The sequence below is a fragment of the Anopheles cruzii genome, chromosome 2, assembly GCF_943734635.1.
Source record: "Anopheles cruzii chromosome 2, idAnoCruzAS_RS32_06, whole genome shotgun sequence".
NCBI lineage: Eukaryota > Metazoa > Arthropoda > Insecta > Diptera > Culicidae > Anopheles > Anopheles cruzii.
This window is the reverse complement of record NC_069144.1, coordinates 650061-672741: the sequence shown is the minus strand read 5'-3', so window position 1 is coordinate 672741 and position 22681 is coordinate 650061. Positions and strand designations below refer to the sequence as shown.

General features: G+C 51.4%; 1 protein-coding gene across 1 annotated transcript; it reads left to right on the top strand.

The window, feature by feature from the left end:
* The first annotated feature begins 2798 nt into the window (after positions 1-2798).
* On the top strand, positions 2799-21534 carry LOC128267416 (protein CBFA2T2-like). Its single transcript, XM_053004247.1, has 9 exons — positions 2799-2877; positions 18123-18526; positions 18596-18742; positions 19904-20157; positions 20224-20398; positions 20462-20851; positions 20924-21091; positions 21157-21264; positions 21326-21534. The coding sequence occupies exons 1-9, from the start codon at positions 2799-2801 to the stop codon at positions 21461-21463; spliced, it is 1863 nt and encodes a 620-aa protein (XP_052860207.1). The 3' UTR covers positions 21464-21534.
* Positions 21535-22681: the final 1147 nt, after the last annotated feature.

Sequence of the window (22681 nt, the reverse complement as noted above, 5' to 3'; positions counted from 1 at the left end):
TATTAAAAATAATAGTAAGTCAATAAATGTTGTAGCTAAATGCGGAATATTATTTCCTGAGGGCTCCATTGTTAATTTATAACAGTTATTAGCTCGTCAAGCTACTACAACGTTGTGGGATATCCAAACTTGGGTTGCACTGGAAGTTAAACAACTTCAATATTCGAGCGCGGAGCAATAGCAATGTGAACTTTGATCCTTAAGGGCCGTTTACACGTTGCGATATGTCGCAGCAATCCCTTGTATGAAACCAATTGCCACGATATATCGCTACGTGTAGACAGGAAAAAAGGAACAAATTACTTGTATACGACCAGATCGGCAGATCAAAAAAATTGAATGCGCCGAGCATCAATTTCGGTCCAATCTCCATACATGTGTGCGTGTGCTGACGGTGGATAGACATGTGTGCGTGTGTTGATGGCGGTTTGGCATGTTGTTTTGAATGTTTTTAAAGCAAAAGTTTAACGTGAAAATAATGGCTTCGCTTTAAAAGCCATTCCCTTGACCACCGTGACCGATTAGTACTCTTGGTACGTTCTATTTTTTGCTTTGTAACCGAAACGCACAATCCAAAGGCAGACAAACACAGTGTTTCTTCCATGGCTGTTTCCATGACTCCGAGATCTGCGATTGCAAATCGCAACGAATACATCGTGGCGTGTAGACGCTCCACCTTGGCTGCGATATATCGCTACGAATAATGGATACAAGGGATTGCTGCGACATATCGCAACGTGTAAACGGCCCTTTAAACTGTTTTTCCCAAAAACTCATCGAAGTCGGAATGAACTCGTTGATTGTATTCGTTGGGTGTTTATGTTTGTCAAGGTCGTACTAAGGACTGTAACTTCTAGTGGTTGATGTTTTCTGGTCAACAATTGATCAATGGCCCTAAAAAAGGGTTCTCCATGGTCTTGAGCAATTAAACCCTGAATCTTGGCTTTCCTTTAGGATAGTCTAACTACTTATTGACACACGTGCTGTTGGCATTGGTATTTCGACCCACCTCGCACACCTTAATCGTGGTTCCACTTTAACATCGCTACCCGGACATTGTTCCCCACGTTTTTTCGGTATTGTTTCCGCGAGGCACTGGAAGGCACCCTCGGCGCCATTTGGAGCCAGCCGTCGTCGTTATGAATCCCGCCATACGCCACACGCGGCGGCCTCACGGGGTTTTATTTACACTTCCACCAGAAATTCTTCCGTATCAACCCGCGGGAATGGGAACTTCCCCCGGGGCCGCTCGCCGTGAAAGAGGCGATGGCCAGCTGCGAGCGACAGTCGAGTTCGTCTCGCGGCGCGGCCTGGCAACAGCTGCTGTTGCTGCTGCTGGCCTGGCCACCGGAACCGTGGAAGGCAAATGGTTTGATTTGATTTTGACAGCTCGCAGCTTTGGCGGTGGCCACCTTCTGTGCCTTTGCCTTGCCCTGTTTTGCCTGTTCCCCCTTTTCTTCGGTGCCACACAAACACACTGCTCCTGTTCGGCGAGTTGCCTCCATCCAGGCGTTGTTTGTGCTCTTTTTTTTGTGCTTCCCCGTTTTTGGCGCCTTTCTCCCGATGCCGATTTTCCGAAACTCGTCCGCCCAACAACAACAGCAGCAGCAGTTGTCGCGTTCGGTTGGGCGCCGCCGGGCTCGAGCCTCGGCAGAACACCAACAACCTTGCCCTGCATCGATGGCGAAACGTGCCGATGACAGTTTTTCTAATTGGAAAAAAGGGGTTGAATGTCAATTTAATCGTTTGACCAAGGCCCCCGGGGGGAGAGCGAGAGAGACGCTAAGTGCACCGCCTGCTCGTCTGTTGTCCGATGTCGAAGAAAGCGGACACGACGCGACACAAATTCTCACACAAACCTTTCAACAACAGTCGCCGGGCCGGGCGGAAGAAAGCAACACAACGCACTCCACGCGGGACCTCCGAAAGGAAACACATTTGTCAGCAACTAACTTACCCCTTCGGTGGTCCTTGGGCGTCGTGGAGGTACCCACAGCCGGCGTCGTGGGGCGACATAACGACGGATGAAAAATGGTGGACCACACCACCGAGGTATCCTTTTTCGCAGATTGCGGGATTGGGGTTGTTGTTGGCCACCGTCGCGCAAGGTGTAGCAACAGACGTGTGGTGACGCGCGTCATTATGGCGCAACCAAAATGGAAAATGTGTTGCATTCATCAATCACCGGGGGGAACATGGCGCCGGCCAAAACAAAACGGAACACGGAAAACACACTTTCCGACGGGGACGAGGCGGTCGGTTCGGGGCTGTTTGCCAACAACACCTGGTGTTGATCCGGTACCTGGGAAAGAATGGCCGGGATGGTGAGATTCGTCCGGGAATTGTTGCACACTCCCATGTGGGGCCATATGTGGGGCGGGTGATTAGGTGCTTTCTTTTGTCCAAGGGCAGCTACCACTACGTTTGAAAACTCGGACACGTTTATATTTTGGTGGAAAACTTGGGAAAGTACTATATTGAATGTGAAAATCATGTTGAACTGTTATTGTAATTAGTCAACAAAAAGTTCACAAAAGCACGATCAAATTATTGAAAAAAATTGTGATCAATCCCAGTATTTTATCGATCATTTTAAAAGTTTCAAAATAAGCTCATATAAGTGTTGTTTTCAGTTGTTTCATATTTCTCTTACTCATTCTTGGTGTTCTACTTACTGACGAAGGGCTTGTGCTGTGAAGCTCTCGCCATAAATCATTGTTTGTTTGCGTTTTGTAAGACAGATTTTCTTTTTTGAATGACTAATATAATAAGCTTTTGCTTGTTTACAACCATTCCAGATGGCGTTGGACGGAAAGGCAATTAAGGAGGAAATCCCCGACAAGGATGCCTACGAGACGAGTGCTCGAAAAATGAAAGGTAAACTATGACGCCTATCGTGTCAGTGCTGAACTACTCTCTTCCCCCAGCAGTGTCCCATCCCGGTGAAAGCGAAGATCAGACGGACAGAGGTGGCCGCGGTCACATAAAATCACACTTTAATCGGCGCAAATTTGTTCACCGAGATCGTGGCCGGGCCGCGACCGGTGTAATATTTCACAGCCACCACCGCCGAGGGGAGGCATTAAATATAGTCCACCCAACCCGACCCGACCGCCCCGTTCTCGGCCGCTCTTAATTGCAAATCAGGTGCTACATAGTGTTTACATTCCCCACAGCCGGCAGCAGGAGCCGCCGGAGCAGCCAGAACCACCGTCCTTTCGCTCGATTACATTCACCCGCACGCCCGCCTGGCAATCCTTCTGTGCCCGAACCCGAGCCCGAGCCCGAGCCCGAGCGCTTCTCTCTTATCAATTCCTCGAGCAGCGAACACGCTCGTCCCTGGGAAGGGGAGCGCAAAAGGATCACCGGGCGTCCGGGTTGTCATCTTTCTTGGGGTTTCGCCGTTCTTTTTTTCGGTTTGAGGTTGCGAAAAGCGTTCACGTTGCCAAGCGAGTCGCGAGTGCCACCGGGACGATAAGAGGTCGGGCGCACAGGCCATTCGGTTGGCAGGTGGAACCCAGGGCACGGGTTCAAGGAAGCGCAGGGATTATCGTGGGTTAGCGAAACGTGCCCAATCCCCGTGTGGCCCCCGGGAGCCGGGAAGGACATCACTTTCGCGCGCGCGCGCGTGGGGGGAGAAATTGTTGATTCGCTCCGAAAAAGTGTCCTCCGATTGAGTCGAAGATTTCCACGACTTCCAGAGGTTGAGAACATGGATCGGTGAGTGTTGCTTTCAGGCTACACATCTATCTTTCGCCCCAACGGCTGTGCGGCTGTGATTTGATAAAGAAAGAATTATATTTTGGTTCGAGTTCGGGATGGCGTTTTTTTTCTCGCCGCCCTTTCTTAGGGCTCCGAGGGCGTCGTCGCCGTCGGAGAGGACGACTTACTTCTATTGGGGTTTCCTTTTTGTGGTCGCCAAGGGATGATCGAAGTGGAATGGTTCTCTCTCGCACACACACACAGGACCACTCTTCAGCTTGCCGAGGGCTGACAGGGTGCTGATAGGCCAACCACCACCTCGCTGGTGGCCGCGCGATTCCATGAATCAGCAAATGTTTGCAAATTGGTAATCACGTCAGCTGCTGGACGATTTCCGCCAGACCGAAGTATAGACCGCGAAGTAGGACCCTCCGTTTCCAAAGTGTGTCTTCCCGAGTGCCACACCCGGTCCGGGTGTGTTGGGCTTCTGGTCTGTGCTAGATCCGAAGGCTAGTTGTGTTGCGGACCCACCAGACGATAGAACCACCGTGCGGACTTCAGATTCAGGTGACAGGCGGTGGCGCCCGTTTCCCTAAAAGCCCCGCCAGGCAACCTCACACGGGTGGCGATTTTCGGGGTGCAAAGTGTTGCTCTCCTGGCACTTACTGGCGGCGACGGCGGCTCCCGGTTCTGTGTGTGTGTGCTTGTGGTCGGGACGAGATTAAACAGCCAGCCACTGATGGCGGGCCCCAGTCCTTTGGGCAAAAAAAAGGGAAGCAATCCGACAACATAAAGCCCGGGTTCGCCGGGTTCGGGTCCGGCCGGGGATTCTTACCCCGACCGACGAGGACCAGCTCATTTGCATATCAACACGCGAGATGGATACGCGGAAAAAGCATTCGCCCCAGCGTGTCCAACTGGGCCGGTCCGTGTGCTGATAATCCCAGCGCCACCACTCTGCGGTCGTTCGATTGATGGACTGGATTGATAAGTTAATGGGATTTTTACAACACCAGATTAGGTTTGTAAGGACTTTTAAGCGATGGAATAAGCATTTTGACACGCTATATTGACAAATGAATTAATTGAACCCCGAAAGGATGATCGGTAACACCGAAAGAAGCATCGTTCGCTTCCGTGCACTGTTCAATCAATCAAAAACGCAAGGGCCACCGCCACCAACCACCGATCTGATGGTTTTCCCACGATTTCCAGCGTAAACAAAACTATTTATGCAAATTGCGTGGCACCTCCGAGCCGAGCTGCGGATGGGTCGAAATGGTAATTGCGCCCTAAGTGTTGCGATGGGGGTTAACCACACTAACGGGCGCTAACGAAGGCGCAAGATTTGATTGAACCATCGCGCCACCGACGGACACACCTCGCGAGCAGCAGCTCCTGCGAACTGAATCAACAACACAGCACAACACGCGGTGTCCCGTCGGAAATCGCAATCAGCGTGTAACCCGCAACAGCGGCACCGGAGGTTAGCGGTCGGAGCGGCTGGTGACCACCGGCCGCGCAACAGAAATGGCAAGCGGGCGAGGAGTGGTACGTGCGATAGCACTAAGACGGCAGATTGGTGGTCCAGCACGCACCGGCAAATCCCAATTACAACGCCCCGCCAACACTCGGCTCGATTGGATTGGCTGAATGAATCAATCCACTTTTTGGGGCTCACTCTTAGGGCACGGTGCGTTTGGAAAGTTGGTGTCAATTACAAAAGCTTCCTTTTTAGGAGTCCGTAATGCGAGGTGTAGGCCACGGTTGGAAGTACATCAAAACTTTAAAAAATTATAGATGCTTTTAAATAAATCAGACAAATGATTGAACTCTGATCAGAATATTTAACGCGCAAATGAAGTGATTAATCAAACAACGAGAACAGTACCATCCGTGGAATTGGAGCTCTCATTCTTCTTAGGACCTCTAACACATTCACGACATTTGGGGATCGTTTACTGATAAGATATCTTAGCATAAATACCCTGCGATTGACAAAAGGAATTGGTTTAGACGGACTTTCCGAAGCCTCTGCCCTGAAGTCCTTCGCTTCACAGTTTTTGTTAAATTTATTCACTCTCGAGTAAGCGACAAACTAAAAACCTTTTTTATAGAACCTCTGTTATTACACCGTAATGTGATAATTGAAGGTGGAGGAGGAGGAGCTCAAAAATTTTAAGTCTTTCTTTCTCCACTGTCTGCCGCGAACTGCCCGTTTCTCGCTTTTAAATCTACTCTAAGGATACTAGATGTGCGTGCGTCTTTCTAGCTATAGTTTCTAGTAAATCCGCCAGGTGTGCTGGTGCCGGCGGCTAGGACGTACCATGATATCCGTTTTTAAAGCAACCATTTTTGTTTGTTATTTTGTCAAACTACCGGACCTTGATCTGTTTAGCTCCTTAATATCCCCAATAGGAAAAATCACCTAAATATCACCCGCGGATCAGGTGTAGAGAAGGTCCCTTATCACCGTCGGGCGAATCGGGCGAAAACGATGGCAAACTGCGCTACAAATATTTTATTGAAGCGCCGATTCGCCGATAGTGGTGTGTGTGGCCATGTTTATGGCCTCATCACGGTGTACGAACAGCACCGGCCGTGGCATTTGTTGTCCTTTCACACGCTTGTTTGTCTACGGCTGTCTTCGCGTGGCCGTCGTGCTCGAAAAAAAAAAACGAAAAGGATCCATCGGCCCACACGGACGAGTAGGGCGACGACTAGCCAAAGTGGAGAGGCGAAAAAAAAAAACCTCGGCAAAAGAAAACTGATCCTTTTTTTCTTTCACGCCCACCCGGGGAGTGGAGTTCGCGGCCCGCATGGGGGGGCTTCGGTCGAGTGGCAATGCTCAATCCTTCGCCGCGGAGCGACAGGAAAGGAGCGGGGGAAAAACGGCGGCGGACACACACCGGGAACTTCCCGCCACAGAAAAAAGGATACACACAGGATGGGAAACATGACGGCTTGTGTGCATCCATCTGCAAAATCATCCCCGCCATTCGTCTCCGCCTGCTCTCTCTCTCTGTCTGGCCGTTTCCGTTCGTCGGATGGTAAATTAAGCCGCAGGACTCGCCGCAGGAAGGGTTCGGGCAAAGGGTCGCCGGCAAGACGCAGTCCCGCGCGCGCGCCCGAGAGGGAGAGAGAGACAATTGAGGAAAACGCAAACCGACAAAAAAAAGAGAGGAAAGAAAGAAAAACATTGGAAAACATAATCAAACCTTCTGGCCTCCCCCGCCGGGGGAAGGACGCGCGGCGTGAGAAAAAAGGAACGCAAAGTGGTGCGGTGCGGTGCGAGAGAGAGAGATTTTTATTGCCACATTTTGATGCAATCGATGAATTTTCCCACCCGTTTACCGGAACACACTTCCCGGGGCGGGCGGACGGGCCGGGGAAAAGCATCCGCCCCCCGGAGATTTCGCACGAACCGACCCGAGGTATGGCACATTAAGGACGATTTAAGGACGCCACCGCCGTGAGATTGCCGCCGTGGTTTATTGGATGGGCTCGCGAAAGGACGCTCTGCGCGGCGGGGTTCTGATTCAATCGCAGGACGCAGGACCACACATGTCTTTATTTCACGCCCAATGAGGCGAGCGGTGCGGTATCGGAGATCGTTTTCGAATCACCCTTTTCCGAATGCCGAAGAAGCATTCCGCCTGAAGCTGATACGATGGTAAGAGTTAAGCGGTTATTAGCCCAGTGTCTTGTAGTATTCAATTAAAAGGTCTTCAAATTGGCCCGGAATGTAATGCTTAAGGTTTATTGTACTAGAAGTCAGCAACCATTGCACTTATAATTCAATATTTCCAATTTGAGAATCACAAGAATAGTTAAGTTGCCACTTTATAGAAACGATCAATGATCGTGAAACATCTGTATAAGAAAAATACTTTGAGCGGGTCATTTATTCCAACTTTATTATTTATTAAGATGAATCATTTATAAGAACAAAAACTAAAGCCGAATCAAAGGTCTTAGAGTGTAAAAGGGACATAGAAAAATGTAAAGCAACGTAAAACACTACAAAAGAAAAGAATTTCACCAACCTACCTTACAGACAAGGTTGATATTAATACTTCAGATTCTTTTCGACTGTACAAACCATCAAATGGCATCTGTCAAAGTTGCAGATAATTTTGATAATAGCCCTTCTCAATTAGACTACTTTTAGAAGGGCATTTGCTGTTTAATAATTAGTTCAGAGGCCTCTGAATTATGGGTCGATGTGATAATCGGAAGTTAAAGTCTCGAAAGAGTTACTTTATGATCGGTAAACTGACCCTAATATCTTACAGGGATTGTATTCGCTCTGCTGACTCGGTACGACCGAAAAGAATGACTCGGTACGACCGAAAAGAATGAACGTACGGCAGATTCATCTTAAATCGATTCCTATTTTCATGATTTATTTGGTCTCCAAAAGTGAGCTTCGCTTGGACGTCGTGTTCAATCCCTAAGCTTGGGATTTGAGCTACTAAATTAGGAATAGTTTCTTGTAATATGTCTAAAGTTTAAACTGTCGCCCCGCAACTAGTTGACGGCATCCCGAGGTGTCCCCTGGCCGGTCGGCCGTTTTCCGGCGTTTTTCCAAGTAAAAGCACAATAATTGAACACTAACACGGCATTAAATGGAAAATAAACCGGCCCGACGAGCGTCTCTCGAGCTTCAACCCCTGCGTGATTCACGGTGAGGACTGTTTTTTTTGTCTATAATTCATTTCCAAATGGCTCCGCAACCCGTACCCACCGAAGCGAACCCCCGTGGCCGCACTCGGCAAACAAACCGGTCCGGCCAATTTTGCACAGCGAAACGCACATTTTCCGGAACAGCCGGTGTCCGCTTCAATGGCGCACGTCGTTTATCCAGCTGTTACGGGCCAACCTCATTCCCGCGCCGTCCGCCGCACGGCTTCCGTTGGTCCATTGCTGCACAAACCTCAAACACGGCGCTCTGACGCTCTGTCCCCCTTTCCCGATTCCGGGGGCCCCGAGTGGTGCTGGTGACAATTTCCCAAATAAACCAACAAACCGCGGGCCCTCCACCCCGTGCCGGCCACATATGGTCGGTGTTTTCGAACAATTTATATAAAATAGAAAAATAAATATTTTAATACTCCGCTCGGCGCGGGATCCACGGCGGATGTCGCACGGACACCCTTTGGGATGGCCTCCCCGAAATAATGGGGAAAAAAGGCCCAACAACCCGATTCACGAAATGGAAAACTTAACACGCGATGCGGCCAGGATATGTGCCCGCGCTCCGGCCAGCTGCAAATTTTCCCGATCGCTGAACACTTTCTGCATCGCGCACCGGCCACGATGGCGACGTCGGCGACACTCTTGGAAAAGGCGACCCCCAAGAGAGAAAGAGAGCGAATTCTCGGGTCTCAATTAAATTTAGATGGCCCTGCGCGGGTTGCTTTCGATGCAGTTTACGCCGCTAATGGCCATTCTTGATTGTGGTCGGAAGTATCCACGATTTGTGGGTCCAAATACCTTCCTTCCGGTTGACCAACAGGTCCAAATGAGCGAAGTGACAGTCCCAGCTCGAACGAGCATAATTCGATAACTTTACACGTCACCGGCACCAGGGACCGAATCTGCATTACGTCACCGACAGACGGAGCGAGGTGTCCGCCGACTCGCGCCAGACGCTCGTCGATAATGACAAAAGCCAACTGATACGGGCACCGTCTACCGCGTCGGCCCTCTGGACTTGGACATTAACCGGAAGCTGCTCCGGCCCTTATGGAGCGAAACAGAATATAAAAAGGCCAGAGACCGACAGAGAGAGAGAGAGAGCGGACCGGACGCCGGAGGCTACATGAAGACGACTGACAATGACAAGGCCACGCCAAGTGTGCGACCCTCCAGACCGGCTGGCCCGGATATTGGCGTGGAGGCGTAAAAGGAATTCCAAACACCATCAGCACCAGATGGCCAGCCAGCAGTCGGGAGCGTGAGAGAGCGAGAGAGATAGAGCGCGAGTGTGGCGCACCATCCCGGCCCCCAATCTGCTTCTGGTGGTGCTGCTGGAAGTGCCTCTGAGCTCGGAGGAGGAAAGTAATAGAAAACAGAACCGGCCGCTGCTGTAATGAAATGCGCCCGCTTCTGGTTGGGATTTGGTCTGGTCTGGTCCGGGGCTGGTCTGGACGTGTGTTCGGGCTGCGGATTCGGGGAAGGCCATCCGGTTGTGCGGCGAGGTCTGGTTCCGCTGGCAGTTGTGGCGGGAAGCTCATCGTGCCGGTATCTGGTGCGCCAGAAGTGATTAACCCCTGGCGCGCCGGACGTCAAGAACGGCTGGCTCTGGTCGCGACGACGAAGATGCCGATGGTCAATGGTGAAGTTTTTGGGGGCTCCTCCGGAGGTCACGGTATCTTCATTACTGGGCCCGCGTGCGCCCATCTGGCGCAGAGCGCAGCTCCCCGGTTCTTATCGCCGGGGTTGCTCCGGGGTTACGCCGGTGGCCTCTGCAGCCGACGGGTCCGCCGGGTGTGAGTGAATGAATGCTCTTCAGTGCCAGCGACAGGGCTGAAGCTTTTGGAGCGGGCCAAGTCCAACGCAGTCCTCGACTCGAGAGATGATAGAAGCCGACCGGTCGGCGGCGCGCTGGTCTGCTATCAAGATCGGCTTCCGGTTCCACCCCGGCTTCGGCCAGTCTGCTCAGTGTCTGTTCCGGTTACGGTCCGGTGGCGGCAGCGGTCTCGACATACCAGTGCCAGTGACACGCGGCCATACAATGCCGATTTATAATGATTTGTGAATAACATTTTCGGTCCCCGAAGATGCGGCCCCCGAGATGTGGCGAGTTCTTCCGGTTTCGTGTAAAGGAGAACTCTTCTTTGTCAACCTTCGGACGGCGTCCTTTTTCTTGGTTTCGATTAAATAATTAGCCCGAGTCCCTGGTTGAAGTGGAAAGCGATTTTCCAGACAGATTGCTGCGTGTGCTGCTCTTGCCACGAATGTGTGTGGTGGACCAAGTATCCCGGAACCGGATCGATTCGAAAGCTATCACCGGCAGGCAGGGATGCTTCTTGTTCTTTTGTTCAACATTGTCCACCTACCTGGAGTTCTAAAAATACTCGTGTCCATTGGTGTCACTCGCCGGATTTCTTTTGCAGACAACGTAGAGCCCAAGTTGTGCAAGTCTTCATTCTGCGGACGGTTTGTTTGTAGTCCCCCGGACCCCCTTCCGGATAGCATAAGTTTAGAACGGTCGTCCGTCGGTCTATCTGACGCAGGATCTGTGGACGCGCCTCCAATCTGAAGCTGAAAGCTTGGTGACTTTATGTAAGATTTAATTATCGGTTGTTGTTATGTAAGGTAAAAGTAATTATTAGTTGATGCTGTTGCATCATTTTTTATGGACATAACCTTCCTCTGTCATATTTATATTGAAAATTCGATTCATGCTTTTTTGTAAAGGCATTCATTTTATTATTGCCTAAACTTGTCACTTTGGCCTTATCAGTTGTAAACGTAAAGGCACCATGGTCTCAATCTGAACAAACCCGATTCCGCCCGATCTGTCACACGGGATCAGTAGCGAAGCTCGATCTGCACACCACCACACACCTGGAGAACCACCGTTCGATGGACCACTCGAAGCATATCTCGAAGCATATGCCCCACGCTCGGGACGCCTCATATCGGCAATCAGTGGGCCACTGGTTGGACTGCTGCTGCTGCTGGATCGAATCCGATAGCGCATATGGGGTTGGAAAGCTGCAAAACAAATGTAAACTGCCATAAATTGCCGCATTAGGGCACACACCCGAACGCCATCGCGCCATCGCCCCATCGGTGACGTTGATCCGAGGCCGAGGACGGGGACGAGGGCATGATGCAAATCGTAATCTATCTTCGTACAGTCCGGGCCACCGGAGGACCGGAGCAACACGCCCCATGTTTGTCTTCACTAATCCTCGGCACCTCGGTTCCTCTCGCCGGTACTAGTTCTAATGATTGTTGATGACAATCTCCCTGGACCGGGCCCGGGGGTGGTGCTACTTTGCGGATTTATCTGCTGCTCAGGAACGGAACGGAGCAATCTCCCAGATAAGCAATGTGGCCTAGTTTTTGAGAAAATCTTTCCCGTTTTCCAATACCATCTGTTCAACGGCATGAGGGGCATGTTCATACATCACTCAAGTATTGTTTTGAGTTTAAGTTGGAGTTGGTAAGCAGATTAGTTATTGGATTGATCCGAACGTTACGTTTCTCTTGCCGCGAACCCAACGTTTGAACGTTCGGCTTAATATCTGAGTTCCGTTGAAATGTGCATCTTACAATTATATTGTGAACACATTACTATTGACCTATTTATGGTTCTTTCTTTTTGATATTAATATGTTTTAGGTACCAATGTCGATAAGTTGATTGATTGCTTTTTGATGTTTTGAAGGGCCATGTTTTAAGGGCGGCAGATGTTCGACTTCCGCGAACTTGCCCAAAGATACTGTTTCCGCTTCCGTTTCATTGTTTTTTGCTTTTCTTTGATGAGTATTTTTACACACTGCCGAGAATAACACACTTTCTGAGTTGTATTTGCTGAACAAACTTTACCTTATTCTGCTTCCGGCCAATCGTAAGACGGAAAGCGGAACATAGATGCGTATTTTTAAGTAACACTTGCAGCAGCGGCAAAACTTTGGCCAGCAGGAATACTGTTTTTGAACAGAAAAATAACTTGCAATACGTGAACTTCTTTGGCGGTCGCTTCAGGGGATCCAATCCCTCTGCACTCGAAGCTCATCAAACGAAACGGGGGCACTCTACGCACTACGCTTTACGCATGCCGCCGGAGGAGGAATTGTTTCATCAATGAACTTTGTTGGCCCGCCGTCCGCCGTCCGCCGTGCGTATTTTCTAGGGACCGCGGAAGCGTAGTTTCGGGAAATGTGCCTCACGGTTGGGTGATAAAAGTTTCCGAAACACAGTGGTTGGCCTACTTAAAATATTACATGTGTTGCGTAAAAAATATATATCATGGTACGTCCTAGCCGCTGGCACCAACGCACCTAGCGGATTTATTAGAAACTATAGCTAGAACGACGCACGCACATCTAGTATCCTTAGAGTAGATGTAAAAGCGAGAATCGGGCAGTTCGTGACAGACAGTGGAGAAAGAAAGACTTATAATTTCTCCTCCTGATTATCAGATTACGGGGAATAAAGAGGTTCTACAAAAAAGTTTTTTAGTTTGTCGCTGTTGAGTAATAGTCAAACACCGCGACCGTTCCGTATCTTGAAGTCCTTTATTATCGATCACGAAAGAAGCGACCCGAAAGAAGCGATCCGAAAGAAGCGACTCAAAATTAGTCCGTCTGGTCCGGCGTTTCGCTTATCACTCTTGGTTCTTTCGTAATGCCAAGAGTGTCCCAGAGAGTGTCGACCGATGATCTCTCTCGCTCGTGAGTCGATCGGTGATCATCTCTCTTGGCTCGTATGCGGGTCTTCAGCTTGTTTGCAGCCTGGCATGCAAGCTAGCTGGCTGGCTGGCGGCTAGCTGGCTCTACCGATATCGGCGGCTGTCACTTTGTTGTTGTGATGTGTTGTGGCGGCTAGCTGGCTCTACCAATAGCCGCGGCTATTGGTAACAGTCGCGTTGAATAAATTTAACAACATGGCTTGGCAAGTAGTGTTCCACAGGGTCCTGTGGTCAGCCAATAAGTTACTTGAACCTTTCCAACCTTCAGGGAAGTGTTTCCTATTGGCAAAATAAATGTATGTGTTCGATGCCATTTCATAGTGGGATGGTCTTCGGAATCGGAATAAATAATCCTCAAGACCTGCATCCGAAAACTCCATCATCATGTGGCCCTTGATGCGCCTGATCGACAGCCTGGCCAGGGGGCGGTCACAGAAAACCTCTATTATCTCGTGTTTGCTAAAACAAATAGCGTTCCCAAATAGCTTTCCTCGGCCCACCGCTTGGGCTGCTGGTCTACATTCTCGGGCCGAGATTCCCGGGATGGTAAATACGAGGCGGGGGTTTGAACACAAACACCGGCTTACTGTGAGGCCCGCATCTCTGGCTCTGAGGGGCTCTGGTGCTGGGATTTTGGCAGACTGGCCCTTTTACCGTCGAATCGAGACGTACAACTGTTATTGCAAGAGCTCGGGACAGGGATCGGAGTGTTAGACTCTCGCGGTGGACCCGACAGCATGCACCGGACAGCTCCGGCCTTCGGTCGGTGTCCACCTTCAATGCGTAAATGTGTCCCCGGTTTGTGGTCCTCTCAGTACACCGCCGGTACAGGTGTTAATGGGGGGACCTCCAGCAGGCTTCGTTTGCAGAGACTTCCGGGCGATCCGGAACCGGAACCGGGCGTACAGCGCCTCTGTTTGTATGCGTGCGTCCGCGTGCCGGTGCTTTTCATCTCCAAAGCTTCGCCAAAGCGTGTCTCTGTGCCTGTGCAATTGTTCTCCTGCGGTGGTCACACACTCTGCGTGTGGTCACTGGTCCCAACATAACGGGTTGCGGGAGACGGCCTCCGGTTGGTGGCGGTGGCCCATATTTATAATGAGACTAACCGCACGATACCGAAACCCGAAAGCACCCGGAAATATCATAAATAAATATTGTGCAGACCAAAATGTTTATGACGGCGCTTGGCCGCCCGATGCCGAGCACCGAGAACAACGGGACGTCTCCGTGACTCTGTGGTCTCTGATGTCTGGCGGAGTGGTTCCGGTCGGTTTTTCTCTGTTTCGGATGTGTCTCCTGTTTGGTCCTTTGCTTGCGCTGCAATCCAGAATGAGTCCAAGCTCTTTGGGTAATCATTCTGAAATATTTTGTAAAATACAACACAAAGTGACAATTACAATATTTCAGTTCTGTGTTGAATCGAACCGATTGTTTTGGGACCGCTATTTATCTTCGCTTGTACTCCGAGTGACTGTTTGGCACCGACCGCACTCTATCAACAGTAACGTCCCTACCTAAGTGCTGTTTGGTTAATACGCAAACACCAAACAGAAGGTGAGCGCGCGAACGACGCTTTTGGGAAGAGTTTTGGCGCGCCGTCTTTCGTCTTTTCGGCTTCTTTCTTCACCGCTTCGCGGAGCAAACGAACTTAATCCAATTTGTCCAACGCCGACGAGAGAAGGTACTTTCGGTGTCTTCAAATTTACATTTCTTAAGACAATATTATCGTTAGAGGGTTCTCTCAAACTTCGGCCCAATTGGTTGTGTGTTCAGCTTATGCGGAATACTCCGATGAGTCACCAGCAGCGAGCAACGTCATTAGTCGAGTATTTGGGGTCTGGATTGTGGTCGTTTAATTAGAGTATTCGAAGATCTCAATCGATGGTTAAGAAGCTAGACCCATCGCCGATCGTGATTGAATTGGATTCTCACCATACCAATCAATAATCCGAATCTCGTTGACCGGACCGGACCGGACGATGAGCGGACGATTTTCAAATTAGAAAATTATCACCCCGCTGTCGTCCGTGGCCAGGACGCGCTGCTCCGCGTGTGAAGGAAGGAGTAGTTTTATTTCTGTCCATCGCCCACTTCTGGCCACATCTGGCGCGCTGTCTGGGATCCGCATCGGGAAGGAAAAACAGAACGCCCTGCTGTTGCCACTGCTGCCGATGTCCAGATTGAGCCGATGTTACGGAACATTGTTTTTGTGCCTTCTCCCCTTCGGTTACATTTGAAATGAAACCGAACCGTGCTCGTGTGTGTGTGTGCATTTCAACGTGAGGTCTGTCCCGAGTGTCAGCTGCAAACAGCAGTAGCAGCAGCATGTCGTCGTCCACCTGCAGTGATGATATTTTACATTCAGCCAGCGGCGCGCACAGTCGGAAGCGGCACGGTGGCGCTCGATTAGCGTCGAGCCGTTGGCACCTGTCACTCGCAAGCCGTCGATTCCAATCGATTAAATAAGCAATTTGAGGAGAGCAAAAAAAAACAAGGACACAGCATTTGTACACGCCGCGCGCCCAATGGCCGATGTCCCTATCGTCCCGCGGATTAAAATCCGTTCCATTGATTCCACCAGCGAGCGAGCGAGCAAGGATTGGAGTGGCCGAGTTCCGTGAACCAAATTATGTTCACTCGTTTTGAGTTTGGTTTGTCCGTCCGATGGAAGGATTATGTTTCGATCTTTATTACTCGACGACGACGCATCGTGGTCCGATGCCGAGGTTCAGGAGTGATGCCGATGACTGACGCCTCTCGATTCGCTGGCGGATCTCGTGTTTAATGCTCCGGCTGTGAGTTTTCTCACGCACACCGACCGTTCCGTTTTGGGCGCGAAAGATCGACGGTGGTTTGTAGCCTCTATCATCGGTGTGCTTCGAATGTCCCGCACAAAGGACCACTGACTCCGATTGTTGGACAAAAAGCGCTTCGAAGGATAGGTTTTCCCAACAAGATATCATTGAGCAAACAAAATTAAGTTTACTTAAGAGCTTTCCGTAAAGTTACTCCGTCTCTAATTTTACTTGTTTTCTACAAGAAGGCTAATTATGTCCATCGGCCACATCCGAGCCCACTGTTCCCTCCGGCAGACCGGTTGAAGGAAGCGCCACAAAAAGCGCGTCAAACCATGGCTACGGGCCGAGTCTGGCAGTGTTTGGGGCATAATAGGTTCAAGTGTCATGTTCGGAGAGTGTTGCATCGTGTGCACTTGCACTCAGGGCCCGGAACAACACACACACGCGCGTGGAAAAAAGGAACCGGAAACAGAATTTGGTTCGCCGATGCACTGCACTTGTGTGCGATCAAACTACTTTTGATTGCACTTTAGCACCGACCCCGCCACACCGACACGACTCGAGCGCAATCGAGAAATAGTTTTGCACCATCTCGAGAGCCGCATCCTGCCGGCGGCAATGCCGGGCCAAAGGACTTCCCCGGCGCCGGCAATCGTCCGTATATATTGCTCTTTTAGTGGCGCCGTTCGATACCAGCCATAGAGATGGTGTGACGATGATAACCTGGTGCCTCTGCCGTTCCTGCTGTTGTCGGGACCCACCGCCGTCGGTGACACCGGATGAAGCGGGGTGCGAAAAGGAGCGATATTTCGCTCTGTCACCTTCCACCAAGTGAACGATCGCATCGTATCGCCCGGCTTGGGATGCACCGTGATTTTATCAATTGGAAACCTCGAAAGCGAACCGGCACCGCCGTGTCAGCGACAGGCGGATCGGCGGATGTTTCGATTCGTGAAGTGATTCGGAATGTTTTGACAATGCACAAAATAACTGTGTTCTCAGGCTCGTTTTCGATGCGATCTTCATTTGACGGTGTTTTGCCCTTGCTCCGGCTGCGTAGGCCCTTTACACGCTCTGTTTAGTCGATGGCATCAATCTTCTTTCTAATGCTATCCAATTCTTCTCGGTCTTGACTGCTTTTTAATCTGTTAGACTTTAGGTCTTTTTATAGGCCATCTTGTAATGGAGAACAGTTCTTTTGGTTTTGAAAATAACTTATCCCATCGTGTAATGTTAAGAAAATATTTTATTTATGCTACAAATTATGCTTCTCAATTTGTAGCGCGAACGGATGGACTCATTTGTGTGGCCTTGAGTTGTTTATGAGCTGCTGAAACGGCAACAATCCTGACACAACCCCGGTCCCGCTGCCGATTCACATGTCACAAGCTCCTCCGACGTTCTGGTCCTTAATATGTTTTTTAAATTTATTTTATTTCCACCACAACCTCGGGGCGCACCTGACTGCCGTCGTCCTCCCTGCGGGGCGCCCTGGTCACGGGGCCACGAATGAAATTATCCATTCATGGCAAGTTTTTGGTTATGACAGTTTTGTAATTAGTTACAAAACTGATTGGTTGACTGGTTGGGCCGGGCACCGACGGATTAACGTGTTCCGCAGTTCCGGCTGCACAGAGCGCTGCGCTGCAACAGCACCGCCGCCATCATCACCTGCACCGCCACCGCCATCCGAAACCCTCCTTCGTTCTTGAAAAGGGCGGACGAAATGAAGTAAAAATAGTGTTCCACCTGAGCCACCGGGACGGGACTCTGCGGGACCAACAGCAGAAGGCTTCCGAATGAAGGCTTCATTGGCCGGGTGTGTGTGTGTGTGGTCCTAGAATGCCCCCCCTTCCGTGTGTCCCACAACCCGGAAACCCCGGGCCACCGGGGAATGTGGAAAATTACACTAAAAGCAATGGCGTCACTCACCAGGCGTCTCCATCGAGGGGGTTTGCTTTGTCGACATGCATTTTTACCTCCACACACACACACACACACACACCGAGGACCAAGGACCGACGAGCCGACGAGGATCTGGCATTGGCGCCTGGGAACCGATTTTGATTGAAATTTCAATTAATTCCTTTCTTTGGCCGAGCCGTCTCTCTCTCTCTCTGGAGCTGTCACCTGCATTGACTGATTTTTCTTTCCTCTCTCTCTATCGCACACACACACACACACGTACATAGGTAAAGAGCAGTGTCGCACACCGGACTCACCGGAAGGGGCCCGCGTGGTGGCGCCCCGTTCACCGATCTCGCCCCAGATTTCCCACCACCACAGCACGTTGGTGCCGCCGCCGAGGTCGGCATCGTCGCAAGTCAATCGCAACGGGAGCTCCTCCCCGCCGGGCATCAACAGCGGCAGTGGCAGCGGGGGCAGCGGGAGCCTCGGCAGCCTAACACCACCGCCCGCCATCACGCCCGCCTCGGCAGCGGCCGCCGTGGCCGCGGCTGCGGCGGCCGCCGCTGCCCAGCAGGACACCACGAAGCTGCTCAAGATCCGCCGGTTCCTGGGCGCCCTGGTCCAGTTCGGACAGGACGCGAACGGTGACACCGGGGACCGGGTGCGCTCATTAGTGCTGTCGCTGGCGGTGAGTTCAAAAGGGCCCCCTCAACCTCTCAACAACGACCTGCGGTGCTAATTGGCGTTCCTTCCGCAGAGTGGTGCCATCTCCGTCGACGAGTTCCAGCTGGCGGTCCAGGAGGCGACCAACTTTCCGCTTCGCACCAACGTTGTCCCGTTCCTGAAGTCGCACGTTCCGGTGCTGCAGCGTGAGATCAACATCCTGGCGCGCTCGAACAAACAGGTAGCGGACACTTGACCCATTCCGGTTCCGGCAATCGATGGCGAGAGTACCAATCTCGTCGCTGTCTGACTCAAAATGAATTTAATTTTCCTAAGCACGATACCGCTAGAGGCAATTGTTTAGCAGACGGAACATCACGGAAGAAGCGGAACTTCCAGACAGAGTTAAAAAGAGAGTAGGAGAATGATTGACAGCAGCAGTACCATCCGGAGGTGGAACGTTGAAATACAACCAAAACAAATCGTCTCGGAAAAATCGCCCCACGCGCTCTAAACGGTCCCCCGGCGGCGGCGGCGGAAATGTGCGGTGGCCCCGCTGTGGGAAGCTTTTGCAGTTGTTCGGGATCCCCGGGGGCGTCCCTGCCTGCCTTGAATGGCTGCCAGCGTGGCGCTCCCTACCGGAGTTCCCTGTTTTGTCCCACGCTCAGCACGCGGTCCCGATGGGAAGGAAGAAGGAGCGTGCGAAAGATCCTAAAACTCCGCTGCTGTTTCTTCCGACCCCGCTCCGATGCGGTACCGGAAGTGTCAGAAACGGGGCAAAAAGACCGGAGGCCCCGGCCAGCGGGAACCGTTGGAAAACACTGTTTCCGATTTTAATCTTTTCGAAAAACAAATTTCGGTGTATTCCGTGCAGCTGCGACACACGGCCCGTTCCGCGTTCGCTTTTATCTTGTTGATGTGGCCGTCGGGCCCGGGCCCGTGTGGGGCAGAGGCAGCGGCAGATAGATTTTGTTTCGCGATTTTTCTTTTGCGAGTTTCGGCCGCGCGACTCTTCTATTAATTCTTCTTTTTCGCGTTCGTTCCGTGAGCGATTGCATCGCGGTTGTGGTTGGAGCACCGAGGACGACTCCCGAGAAGCTTATTTCGGAGCTTAGCCCTTCCCGGCGAGATTCGGCCCCCGATGGGGGATGTACCGAAAGGTGCCTTGGTTGTTGTTATTGCTGTTTGCTCGCGCCCAAAACATTTATTTTATTTATTACCTTATTTTGGACATTTTATTGAACCCCCGGCAATGGCAGACTGTGACAATTTATGCAATGACTTATGAAAGGAAGGTTATGTTGGTTAACGGAGCACATTTTGTTGGATAATCGGATCGATCGCTCCGCTTAAATAGACTAAAACGACTAATCTTCGGTTTGTTTTCCCTCTTTCTCTCCAGACTTCCTCACAGTACGTCCGGTCAAACGAAAGCAGCGTCATGGAGTACGTCCAGAACCTGGCCGAAACGGCCGAAATATTTCTGCCCCACGAGGGTCCCTTTTCGTCCTCGGTAACGGCCGCGGCGGCGGCAGCGGCGGCCGCAGCAGCAGCCGCTGCCGCCGTCGCCAGCGGTGCTGCGTCCGGCGGCGGCGGTGGTGCCGGTTCCGGCGCTTCCATCAACGGGCTGGGACTGAAACGACGAGCTTCTGATAAGTACGTCAACGCGTGGCGCGTCACGACACCCCGGCCACCCTAACCTAGAATTCGTGCCTTCCACAGCTTATACGACACACATCCGGCCGGACCGCCCGAGTGGAGCGATTACGTGTTGCCACCGTCGAAGCGACCGCACCCTTCGCTGCTGCTGGCGTCCGGTGCGTCGCAGCTCTATCCGACCCACCCGGCCCTGTTCGAGTACCAGAACGGTGGTCTACATGCACATTCCGATGGATTGGTAAGCTTCTCAAGATCTGCCCGAATTCACTGAGCCATCACTGATCGTCTCGTCTTCTTTCAGCATTCCATTCACCGCGACGATCGTGATCTGCGAGCCGCCTCCACCGATGGCCATCGGCCGCCCAGAATTCCTCCCGGCGGTAGCAGTGCTGGTGCTGGTGGCGGTGGTGTTGGTGCCGCAGGTAGCACCGCTGGTAACGGAAGCCTAACCGGAAGCTCGGTCAGTGGGGCCAGTGGTGAAGAGGAGTGGAAAAACATTCACACCATGCTGACGTGCATCTCGGCGATGGTGGAGAAGACGAAGCGCGCCATCGCGATCCTGCAGCAGCGTGGCATCGACAACAGTCACACCCGCGACCACCAGGACAACAGCTCGATGGCCGACATCAAGCGGCAGACGGAGGAGAAGATATCCGAGTTCCGGCGCTCCGCCGAGGAATCAGTCAATCAGGTAAAGGGGGAGACGGCGTGGTCAGCATTCGATCAGTAAACGGAGTCACTTACGGTCTTCCGGCTTTTGTAGGTCAAACGGCAAGCCGTGATGGAGATCCAGCGCGCCGTGGCTGCGGCCGAAGCCCGCACCCTGGAGATGATCGCCCAAGAGCGGCTGAAGATGGAGAAAATGCTCACCGATCTGCACCGTGGCAGCAACGACGATGCGGAACCGTCGATCACGAGCGGTAGTCAAAATGTAAGCTCAAACTATCCATCCGCGTGTGTGTGTGTGTGTTGACCTAATACTCCTCTTTTTGGCAGGCCTGCTGGAACTGCGGACGGAAGGCAAACGAAACCTGCTCCGGGTGCAACCTGGCACGCTACTGTGGCTCCTTCTGTCAGCACAAGGACTGGGATCAGCATCACCAGGTAGAGGCTGATTGACCGTGGCCCCCCTCGTGGTTTGTACTAAATGTCTCTTCTTTTTCAGGTGTGTGGTACGTCCCGTGCTGAGAACAGCTTCCAGAAGCACGCCCAGAGCTCCCGCACCTCGATCGCGTCCCGCTCGACTACGCCCCAGCAGCACAGCAACAGTACAGCGAACGGTACGGCGTCCGCTGCAAAATGACGCTCTAAACTGCTCAAACCTAAGAAGAAGTATCTCTGCTAGTCAAATTACCCCGTGGCCGGGTATCGGGTGCTTCGTCCCGAGTTAGGTTAGATCAGCTATCATGTTCGCCAAAAGATCATCAGGTGCAATAAAAGTATGCCTTCCTCGCCATGAATCTCCCGGGGCGCATTACCGGCGAATCCCCTCATTGTGTAGATTGTGACCAAATGGGTTAACGGGGAGGGCGATTAGTTAAGAGGTGGTCAAGGTCAGCGAGGTCAAGGCACAGATACCAATTACTAGTGACGAGTAGCAGCAGTAACCGCAGCAGCAAACCTAAGTAGCACTTAGTAGGACTTTGGACGGGAGAGTGATATTGTCCTCTCTTTACGCCAGCACCACACACACACACACACGAATCTGCACCAGTGACTGTTTTTGTGTATGCACCAGAAGCAAATAACCCCAGCAACATTCAAGCTAATTAGAAGTAACCCCCCACTTGCCATACTCTTGTTTCTCTCTCTCGGTGACTCGGCCCGTTGCCAGCATCAGTAACGGTGGTTCTGCATCTGCATTCTTTTCCATAGAACGATAACACACTCTGATAGCGTAACTCTATTCACACAATAGCAACACAATACTTATAGTGTGCCGCCGTGTTCCGTCACTGACCGTTAAGGACCCACCCAGACCCACGACCCACGTTTTCTGTGCCCGTTTTGCTCCGCGTTTTGAGGCTCTAGCTAACCGTAGTGTCGAATCAGTCTAAATTAATTTGTATTTTATGTAACCGAAGCACACACGGCTCTAGGCATTTACCGTTTTGTAGGACATAAGGACATTGTTGATTAATTTATTGGCATCCGTTTCCGTAGCTTAGTCCCTTGTTTCCCGTGTTTAGTCGTACTATTAGCCGTTAGCGCGTACCAATTTCTAATTTAACTGAAGCATACTGTTTCCCCCCTCCGTTCGGGTGGCGTACGCCCCCCTTTCGTATTGCAGTGCGGTACCAAAAACTTTAAAAACTAGGCTATCTCCGTAAGAGCAGTCAGCTACGTAAAAATCTCTTAGTGGTCACGATTTAGGCTAAGGACACCGGGGAGACCGCGTGTGCACGGTGATTTAATCACTTTCAATTGAGGAGCGCAGTGGCGGCTGATGGCGCGTAATGGGCGGACATCACTACACGTAGCATGTTGTAAATAACTTCTTAATTGTACAACTTACTGCAAA

Coding starts and splice junctions, on each gene's coding strand:
- LOC128267416 (XM_053004247.1), top strand. CDS start 2,799: ATGGCGTTGGACGGAAAGGCAATTAAGGAGGAAATCCCCGACAAGGAT. Junction 20,158..20,223: donor AAACGACGAGCTTCTGATAA/GTACGTCAACGC, acceptor TGCCTTCCACAG/CTTATACGACACACATCCGG. Junction 20,852..20,923: donor CCGAGGAATCAGTCAATCAG/GTAAAGGGGGAG, acceptor CGGCTTTTGTAG/GTCAAACGGCAAGCCGTGAT.